This window comes from Hibiscus syriacus, unplaced genomic scaffold (assembly GCF_006381635.1).
Source record: "Hibiscus syriacus cultivar Baekdansim isolate YM2019G1 unplaced genomic scaffold, ASM638163v2 tig00109936_pilon, whole genome shotgun sequence".
NCBI lineage: Eukaryota > Viridiplantae > Streptophyta > Magnoliopsida > Malvales > Malvaceae > Hibiscus > Hibiscus syriacus.
The window spans coordinates 852,107-862,535 of NW_024062533.1; the positions used below are offsets into that span (position 1 = coordinate 852,107).

A 10,429-nucleotide genomic window follows, 5' to 3' on the forward strand; every position below is an offset into this window, starting at 1 on the left:
AAAATATCTTCCATTCTTTTTTTCTTTGCAATGACAAGTGTTAACCTAAGAATTCAAAACAAAGGACTTCAGATAACTACATGGCAAGTTCTTTTGACAAACTGAATTTATTTTCTGCAAACATATAATTTCTTCTTCTTCAAACTTGCAATAATCTGTTCCAGTTACTAGAGCATTAAACCAGAATGGATTTATCATAATTTCAAGGTGACAAGGGCCCGGAAAACGTTGATACCACTGAAGCTGTTTCATCTCTTAGGGAAGAGTTGAAATTGGTCCGAGGAAATATCCTTTTCCCTTGTTCTTTGTTCCCTTCTTTTATGAATGATGTACTTTGTGTCACTGCGCTTTTGCTGTTTGATCCTAGCTGCTGGATGCTCAAGGAAAGCCTCCTGTTTAAAGGGGTTGCATTGGCAAAACCTCCATTTAAGCTCTTGTTTGAAAGGCGCCGATTACTGGTAGTTGGCTTAGATGTAATGAAGTTTTCTTGCTCGGTAACTACCTGGATTTGGACCTTCATCTGCTGGGAAATATTTCACCATATTAGAGAGGTCTGGTTAAACAGGCTACTATAAATGTTGAATTTTGCTTTTGGTTGAACATGGAATTATACTGACCCGTTGCCTTTGCTTTTCTTCTTCTCTTTCTTGCCTAGACAGGTTGTACTCTTCCAACATTGCCAAAAGAGGTACCTAGACCACAAATGTCATTCTCTCATGGCAGCTTGTTTGATTGATTAATCATGCTTGAGATATTATATGAAAAAACATAATTTCAAGTTAGTACATGTAGAGTTTTTAAAGTCAGGGATCCAAGTAATCAGTTCAAGATCTGAGAGTTGCATGTCTTGATGCATTCCATACTGGTTTTCCTTTTTAACATTCACTTCGTCTGTTAACTACTTCTGATCTATTTGATAATTCTCCTGTGAAGGTTATCTAATCAATGTTATCTAATCATGACCTAGACCACAAAAAGATATGGAAGTCCTGGAATAACTAATCAGAAATGTTAAATCTGAAACCTAGAACATAAAATTGGATCAATTATGCTGGGTCTTGTTGTTACTTTTTTTATTGTGCTGGATATATTAATCTTTCTGTTTTTATTACTGTCTTGCGTATTTTCAGTGAAGAATGGTTTTTCTTTTTCCTGATTGATTATATGCACAATATTGTTAAACTATAACAGAAACCTACTTTTTTTGTCAATGTGTTGTCAGAGGAATATATGATTTTACCTCATCGTACAAGAAAACTTTCCTTCTTTCTTCTTCCCAACTCTTGGTTTTTGCTATGAGTGAATCCACCAATGCTGCATGAAACTGTTTTCTGAGAATCTATATCACCAAAAGTACATACATACATTTCATGCACACAATAAGAGATTAAGTTTAACTGTTTGACGCTCGAGAAACCTGCTTCAAGTTATAATGCTAAAGGCTTCACACAATCTAATAGATCATGCAACTTTTTTAACTGTCTAGTTCAGGTTAGTTAATGAATTAAATGTAATATTTGTATATGCTTATACAAGTTTAGAAAAGTTTTCTGGTTTGAGTCAATGCCATGAGGGGTGCTTTAGCGAGTTTTACTTCCATAGGGAATTTTCTCTAATGTGACGGAGATTTTCTTTTTTATACCAGGGATTTTGTTGACTGTTACTCGGGCCCTTTCTGCACGTCTCAGGTTCCTATGAGCTCCCCTCCTGACAGAATATCTATTCTCATCCTGAAAATAGTTATGAAATAGGAAACGTGAAACAGATTCAGCTAGAGATATAGCCAACTAGTTATGCAGAAAAATCGTTTTACGATCATTAACCATGCTATATTCTTCCAGCCAGCGTTCCTCATCACGAGCTAGTATCCATTTCTCCACCTTCTCCATTATGGCTTTTCTGCTGGAAGCTTCTTCCTTTGCTCTTGTTATCTGTTCATCTATGTTCATGAGGAGCTCGGCATGGTCAATCTCCCCTGTTGTACATTACATAGTTGGGTCCTGAGTACTTTAGATTTGAACAAGAAGAAAATAAATTTTGAAAAGATATGTTATTTGTTCAGTTCCAGTGTCCCACCCGTGTTTATAAGGTTTAGAATATTTTCCAGCTCTGATCTTGAAGGAATCTCCATGTGTGATTTATTGCAAATGTTTTCAAGCTCACTCTGTTTCTTGAGAAACAACTCTTTCATTTTGCTTGCCTTTAATTGATCCAATCTCTTGACTTCGGTTTCAGCCTTGAAACATTAAAAATAAACTTTTAAGTTTATTGTTGCTTTGATAGTAATGGTGGTCTTATACACAAACCTGTTGGATTATCTCTAGTGTAAGGTTTCCAGGATCAGATACTTCTGCCGATGAGGCTGATAATAGATCAATAACATGGGAAAACAAGTAGCGATCTCTATAGGATGTATCCATTAGGCTCCACAGGTTTTTCAGTGCTTTACCAAGTTGGTGAAGCTGCAAAGTTGACAGATATTCAGCTAAAGATTTCTTCATGATAAAAATTTACCTTATGACAGAGTGGGTTTCTCAAGGAAAAGGAAGAACAAGTGATTCTGGAAGAATCTTCTTATGTCGTTCATAGCCAGAACTCAAGCAATCAACTGTCTTCACTTTTTACCCTTTATTGCGATTCATGTTTATGTTTTCCTTTATGAAGTTAGATAACAACAATTAAGAACCAAGTACTTTTTGCTACAGGCTAATGGGCCAGCGCCCCTTATAAGTTATGTTCAGAAAAATAATGGCATGACATTTTACCTTCTCAAGTCGCTTTTGTTTCTCTTCTTGCAGAGACTCGACAGTGCTGTTGAGTTTGGCCAAAATACCATCACTTATGTTTTTTGAAATTCCACACAACTCATTCAAGCTCGGGTGAACCTTTGTAATAATCATGGAAGACTCCATCCCCAATGTCGCGGACAAATTGTGAACAGCTGCTATATATTTTTCCACTTGCTGGAGTCTGTTGTTCTTCAGAAGAACAAAACAAGAAAGAAAAGTGAACAGCTGCTATGCGACATCCTTGATAGAAAATTTGAGGAAATTATGTACCTTCTCATTGTGGAGTCTTTGTAGCTCATTCTGATATTCCTCAAGTTTCTTCAAAGAAAGATCATTCTCGTTCACTGTGACATTTGATATCGATTCATCATACTCTGACTGACCAGCAATTTCGGCAGATATTTTCTGGATTTGCCCTTGCACGGCTCGGAACTGGTTTACTCTCTCTTCTTTCCTCAATCGCATGTCCCTCAATGCTGGAGTAATGGAATCAAGTTGTTGCTTTATTGTTCCTGACATTTTCTCTGGCTGCAGGGACAATAAATAGGTGGTCATGAAGCCAAGCAATATACATTTACACTTCCATATGTTGCATCTTGACTGGATCAGAGCCCCTTGTTTTTTATCCAATTTGACTAATGGCAGGGATGTCAAATGTTTATTAATGACAAAAAATAAATGAAATCTAAATTGCTTGGTAAGATACCCGTCCGGGAAGGGATCGTTCACCAAGGGACAAAAGAAGGTGAGTGAATTCAGCTTCAGATTCAGCCAGTTCCTGATGCAGGCAAGCTCTTGACATATTTGCACGGTCAACTTTTCTCCGGTATACCTCCAGACATTCTTGTTCTAATTCTAGTAGAACCTTCTCTCTTTCCGACTGATCTTCTCCAACTTCATTCCATATCATCTATTGCATTACATATCACAATGTATGATCTGATTACAACCACAGCTTATGTAAAAATATCAAAACGAAAATATTTTTTTTGAAGAGTCTCTTGCCTGCAACTCTTGAAGTAAATATCCACATGAAGTTTCTAACAATGTAGAGCTTCTCATTCCAGGAGGCGCTCGGAACGACCCCATCTTATCCATCTTTCGGTGCTGGTTTCTGTTGGGAGACTTGAAATCGCTTGAAACTGGACGCTTTGGCTTGGGCACTTGGACTAAAACAAGGCATAACCTGTTGGTTTGAGTTCTTTGAGAAACAGCCAAACCATGTTGTGAGAAAGAATAATGGGGGTGTGAGCTTTTTGCTTAAAAGACAAGGGTGGCAGCATTAGGTGCTAGTGAAGCTTTGGGTTCAAGAGTCCATTTTTCTGGATTTTCCAGGTTCTACCTTTCCACCTCCTCACTATTTTGAATTTAAATATGAAAAGAAAAAACTATAACTCTCTCCGTCTCGTTTACTTTAGGTATGTATTGTTAGTCAAACATTATATTGTATGCATCATATTTACATTCATCTTAGGTGAAGTCTTTTTAGATTATATTTTACAGCAACTTGATTCCTAAGCAATCTGTGTCCTAATGGAACAGTTCTTCAATCCATTGTTAAAATGTCAGAATCATAAAAAAAGTTACCATATGAGTTTTTGATATTTCCTCTAGGATGTTTAAGCTACCTAGTTTTGAAGGTCAAATACAGTATTCCGAAATTGCAATAATTTTGAGATTCCTTCCATAATTATGATTAGGGCCAAAACAAATATAATATTCATTAGAGAATTTGGGAATAGTTAAGAGGATCATTTTCAGCCTAACACATTCCACCTCATTTACCTTTTTAGCAAAGATTTTTACAGGAAATTAAGGTGCGTCTTCCTTATCATTAGCCCATTGGGGCTCAATGATCTTTTTGGGGATTAGGTTTAGCGTCAATTAGATGCCAAGTAGATGCCAAGAGTACTGAGGACGGCTAAAGCCAGGGGCCCTACTATTCTGAAAATTTTATACTTTAAAACCAAGCTCCATTTACTTTTGTAGTTTAAAAGAGGTTGTCTAGAAAGTGAAAGTGTTGCCATCACGAAATGCCAGACAAAAGGCTTCTGTGTTAAGACTTGGGAGTTGGGACCAACAGTAAGGCAGTTGGCTCCAAAGAGACAATTTTTTGTCATTTCTTATAGAATGTTTTGAGGGTTGGTTTATTATCCATTTTTATTATGAAAATTGAGTTGGTATCATGAGTTAATAGCATAAAATAATTGAAAACCATTCTTTAAGATTTTAGCACAAGTAGCCTAGAAAAAAGATTTTAACATAAGACTAATGGATTTATAAACAAATCTTTCATCACTCTATAGTCATTTGTTGAATAATTTTCAAAATATTATTTCTTTATATAAGATATCAAAATTCACTCATATTGAATGTGATAGAATCTAGTATTCTTTAATAATTTTAAATTTTTGGTAAATGAAAAATTATTGTGGTGAATCGAAATGTCAAAAGGTATATTTACATTAAATAAATTATATATATATATATACCAAAAAGAGAAAGACGAGGGATTGCACAACTTTGAAATTAAAAGTGCATATATGTAATGGAGCTGAACCTAAACTACTAATTTTGGGGACTCCTAATAATAAGATTACTAATGGCTAGCAGAGAAGGCTATAGGAAGGCATGTCTTCAATACACAGCACATCATCGGTGAGGAGTTCTCTTTCCAGCTGAGCCTTTGTTGATTTCAACACATCCTGTTTTGTTTAACCACCCACCAACCAATATATTATTTACTTACTCAAAACTCTCTCACACACTCATTATTATTGGGAAAATTAAGGATGTTGGGCTTCTATTCTTACATTGAACTCCATGTACGTGGCATTTCTCTCCAGCCATTGCTTGTCCATGACCACGAATGCCACGCAGTAGAGCAAGTCAAACGCCCATTCATTTTCTGTACAAAAAAACACTAGTACATCAGTTGTTTCATCACTACTGGGGAACTATTTAACTCGTATTTGGAAGTGTATATGCAGTGGTGGATCCACACTATATTTGTCCACCTTGAAATATGAATTTCTATTAGTTATTCATTTTATTAACTATGTCCACCTTGAAATTTTATGCGTTCACACGCAATTGTAAAGTTTTGTATTGTGTGTTCACCCTAAAAAATATTTTAGGATTCGTCAATGTGTATGTGTATTTAACATGGTTAGGTTAGGTAAATCCCATTACTTTGTTTTACTAGCAACACTTGCAGGCTCTTACCTGATAATATCTGTAAGAAAATTGATCTGATGAATGTCCTAGGTTTAGCTGCAAATCCCCACAAGTTGGCATTAGCTTACATCTTACTAACTTCAAGAAACTTTAGGTACTAGACATGATAATATTGAAGAGTTGAAAATAGCACAGTTAAGGTATTCATCGCCCACTTACTGGCATCAAGATCAAGCATTTGCATGATCATGAATGTGATATTTACGCCAGCCACAGCAAATGGATACTCCCATGCAGATCTCTTTCCACCTTGCTTCTTTAATAAACATTGAAATGACATCTGCAATAACAAGTCGCAACAAGATTGAACAATGCATTATAATGATGGTGGCAATTTAAGTACTCGAACTCGAATGGAGTAGGATATTTATGTATCCAACAATGCCCATGAGAATGATATACTTGCCGAGAATGTCTTGGCAAAGAATAACAGGTTCTCCAAAGAAATGAACCCAGCTCCTCTGTTTGACAAGGAAAATAAATTAGAAAACGAGAACCAAAAGAAACGATTTGGCAAATAAAAGCTAACCTAAAATCAGTCGATGGATCCCTTCCCTGCCATCCCATTTCTTTCCACTGATCTGATATCAAACCATGCAGCTCCTTTCCAGGGTATGTAGCAGACCATAGTGTTCTCAATGCTTCCTGTTGCCATGAAAATTGTAGGTAAGTTGCCATGATAATTTAGATTACATTGGCTTTAGGTACAATTATTGCATCATTGTATCCTGATGAATATGGGATTTAATTGTTCTCAGTAAATGTAGAACATAAGTCTCTCTGATCTAAATTGGTGTCCTCGATGAACAACGCTAAAGTGTAAAGTAAATGGTGGCCTTCATATCAAATTTATGGAAAAAATAAAAGGGAAAATTACACGTTTAGTACTTAAACTATCAGTTTTGGTTTGTTTTAGTACCTAAACTTTAGTTTTTGTTTTAATTTAGTACCCATTCAAATTGAACTTTAAGTTTTGAAAAAAAAATAAAAGTTTAGGTAATAAAACGGATCAAAATTGATAGTTTAGGTGCTAAACACGTGAAATTTTTAACGGTGGGTACTAAAATGAAACAAAAAATTAAACATTAAGTATGGTTTTGAAAAACAATTAAAAGTTTAGGTATTAAAATAGACTAAAACTGATAGTTTAAGTATTAAATGTGTAGTTTATCCAAAATAAAATGAAAAATGCAGAATCAAACCTGATGATCAGGCCTGGAACCATCGAAGTACACCTTCATCCTGTGTCTCAACCTCTTCAATCTTTCTTCCTGCAATTTGCTAACGGAGCTATCATATATAAGGAAGACACACACATGCAACCAGCACAGTGCTTAAGTGAAGACATTATTTACTTGCCTGTTTGGGTGTCAAGTTAACGCAGATCCCTTCATAAACTCCCTTGCGTTTGAAACAAACACAAGTAAGGCCTTTACCAATCCAAGCTGGCCTTCCACATGTTGCACCATCTGCAGACAATATTACAACCAATAGACCTCTTTGTTTTTCACATTTCCCATCCAAATTCTATTTACAATTACTGCTTCAAACCCAAAAAATAAAAATGGAAAAAAGAAGTGAAAAACAAAAGAACTTTCATGAAACAAGCAGAAACAAAGGCCATTTTTGGTTCTTTGGAAACTGGCTGCAAAGCTGAACCGAACCATTTTACATCAGTCGATAGTTTTCACTGGACATGTATGAAAGAAAAGGTAGGAAAAAGGGTCCAGGTGGTACCGAAACTTCCTATTTTCAAGTATACTTTTGCTAAAGAAATTGGTCCATGAATTATGGGCTTCATCAGATCAGTAGTGGGGATATATAGCAGTTCTTGGTCCTTCTCAGGGACACTCGCATGCACGGTAGAGGGAACCACCACCAGATGACTGGTCTAGTGGATAACGTCGTTAATGAACACGTTCGCCCGGAAGACGAGTTTCTCGTGCACGCGCCAAAGCCCAAATTTTCGTATTTAAGCCCGTAAACACCACGAATTCAGCAAAATAATCACAAAAAAGAAATTATTTTAGAATTTGACCACGCGGATCAGCTATTTACCCAGGACCTCTACACCGACCAAAAGGACATATCTAAGAATTATATATAACAAAATAAAATTATTTTTATTTTATTTAATTTGATTAGTTTAACATAATTTTTAATTTTCAAAATAATTAAAATATAATATTAATTTATTTAATTTAATAATATAATATTATAATAAATTTTAATTTAATAGCACAATTTCAACGTTGTATACATTTTTTTTTACATATTTTTATAAAAATTTGATTAATAATACACATAAATATTTTCATAATATATTTCAAAACAGGTAGCGTTGATTCAACTTATATTGAAATTAAAACTTTTGTAGGAACCATGCAACCTCAATGATTAAGAGATTAGTTGACGTTAATTGTCAAATGGTTGAGAATATTCGAATAAATAATATCTTATATTTATTCTAGATATAAAAAAGTTAAATTTGATTCAATACGATTAAATTTAAAAAATTAATCTAATTCAAAATTCAAACAAATCAAACCATACCTATTAAGGACATATCATTCTCCCAATAGGAGTAAAATTGATTGAAAATATCAGAACTGAATAACAGGCTCTATAATAACTCGTGAGAAATAGTCGGCTGAAAGTAAATATTGCAACTTCTAAACAAATATAAGGGAAAATAAAAAGAGATTTCTGAAAGATATATACTTTCTATCATAGTATATTAAAAATAAAATCAAACATCACATCAAACGGTCAGATCATACCAAAATCAGGTACATAAACGGTGGTTTTATCTTGTGACATAAATTTATGTAACACACATGTATATTATTTACGTAGTCTAATGTTTAGGTTAAGGAGTGGGTTACGTTCCTGTGCGGGTGACATTATAATGTGTATTATGAGTGTCTTATGAGGACGAACCTAGACTAATCATGGGCCACTGACGGAAGATGATAGAGCTGGACCTCTCCAGAAACCCTAAATTGCAACAAATCCGGCATGATTCCGCTAAAAATCAGTTCAGCAATCTATACCTCCCATTTATTGCACGACAAATGGAGATCAATCAGGATTTTTTTCTTTCTTTTTGTGACTTGAAGTCAAAATGAGTTAAACATTTCCAGATTCTGATTGAAGGGAAAGGATCGTCTACCAGTAGTACTTATCTCCCCTACTAAAAAATATTCTTCATATCAATATATCATCATATTTTCCTCTATTATTTTTCGATCGAGGAAGAAAAATAAAGAAAATTCAATTTAACAAAATCAAAAATCTGACGGGGTAAAAAAGCGAAACGAATTACTAAAGAAGTTGAACGAATCGAGAACTCTACAATCGACGGCATTGTTGTGTTCGGAGCAATAAAGAAGCAAGAATCGTTGCGAATGCATATATTACAAATTCCATTTTCAAATTGAGCATCAAATTACAGAGACCGAGGGAGAAATACCTGATGAAGCAGAGCCGTGAGAACAACGGTTAAGGGAAGAGGAAGGGGAGAAAGCGCGGATCGCAACGCAGCTTCCTTGATTCCTAAGTACACTGCTCATTTTTCTAACCGCTCAGCAAAACGCTTTTAGTAGCTTCTCGATCTTTATTATCAGTATAGATATTGAGAGCGTACATTATATAGAAGAATAAATGAAGAAGGCATCCATCTCTGTGTCCGTTGGGACCAGGCTTGTTCTTATGCTAGTGAGGAAAGTGGCCTAATTATCCAAAGTCAAAACTACCCCGATTCACTCCTTTGTTTTGTTTCGGTAGTTGCCCTAAAAAATTATATTCAAAAGAAAAATGACATTTTTAATCCTAATTTTATTAGTTTAATCATTTTAATTTTTTATTTTCATAAATTATTTCAAATAGGATTGAATAATAATAGTATTTTAATTAACAATATTTAATTTATTAATTGATAAATTCTCTATTAATATTCTTAATTCAATTTATTTCATTCAGGTATCAAAATTTAAGTTTTAACCTTATTTAAGATCTCATGTCTCTAGGCCTAGGCCTGGTCATAGCCCCCCTCTATAACCAAAAGGATAAATTGTTTATTAAGTCACCTATTATTATTTAATTTCTATTTTGGTCACTCAACTATTATTTATTTTAAATCATACTTAATGTTACATTTGGTTTATGTTTTGGTCTCTCATCTTTAAAAAATTAGCGGTGATGTTGATGTATCATCATAAGAGAATGCCACGTCATGATTGAAAAATAATTATTTTAACATCATTGTTATTTTTTTAACAGTAGGTGATTAAAATATATATATGATTTTTAATTTCTATTTTGGTCACTCAACTATGATGAATTGTTTATTAAGTCACCTATTATTATTTAATATCTATTTTGGTCACTCAACTATTATTTAT

At 34.3% G+C, this 10,429-nt stretch overlaps 2 protein-coding genes across 3 annotated transcripts; both read right to left on the reverse strand.

Annotated features, from left to right (window-relative positions):
* Positions 1-95: 95 nt before the first annotated feature.
* On the reverse strand, positions 96-3,934 carry LOC120210842 (65-kDa microtubule-associated protein 8-like). 2 transcript variants are annotated; one of them, XM_039209510.1, is made up of 11 exons: positions 3,795-3,934; positions 3,496-3,699; positions 3,060-3,317; positions 2,766-2,978; positions 2,307-2,462; positions 2,077-2,236; positions 1,824-1,975; positions 1,643-1,730; positions 1,241-1,314; positions 618-692; positions 96-520 (listed from the first exon to the last, which is right to left on the reverse strand). In XM_039209510.1, the coding sequence occupies exons 1-11, from the start codon at positions 3,885-3,887 to the stop codon at positions 203-205; spliced, it is 1,791 nt and encodes a 596-aa protein (XP_039065441.1). In that variant the 5' UTR covers positions 3,888-3,934; the 3' UTR covers positions 96-202. The 2 variants fall into 2 exon arrangements, with proteins under 2 accessions (XP_039065441.1, XP_039065440.1); XM_039209509.1 differs by having other exon boundaries at positions 96-523.
* A 1,390-nt stretch (positions 3,935-5,324) lies between these two features.
* Positions 5,325-9,666, reverse strand: LOC120210843 (ELMO domain-containing protein A-like). Its single transcript, XM_039209512.1, has 9 exons — positions 9,499-9,666; positions 7,386-7,495; positions 7,229-7,297; positions 6,556-6,671; positions 6,433-6,487; positions 6,186-6,306; positions 6,015-6,062; positions 5,603-5,697; positions 5,325-5,494 (listed from the first exon to the last, which is right to left on the reverse strand). The coding sequence occupies exons 1-9, from the start codon at positions 9,596-9,598 to the stop codon at positions 5,396-5,398; spliced, it is 813 nt and encodes a 270-aa protein (XP_039065443.1). The 5' UTR covers positions 9,599-9,666; the 3' UTR covers positions 5,325-5,395.
* Between the last annotated feature and the right edge of the window lie 763 nt (positions 9,667-10,429).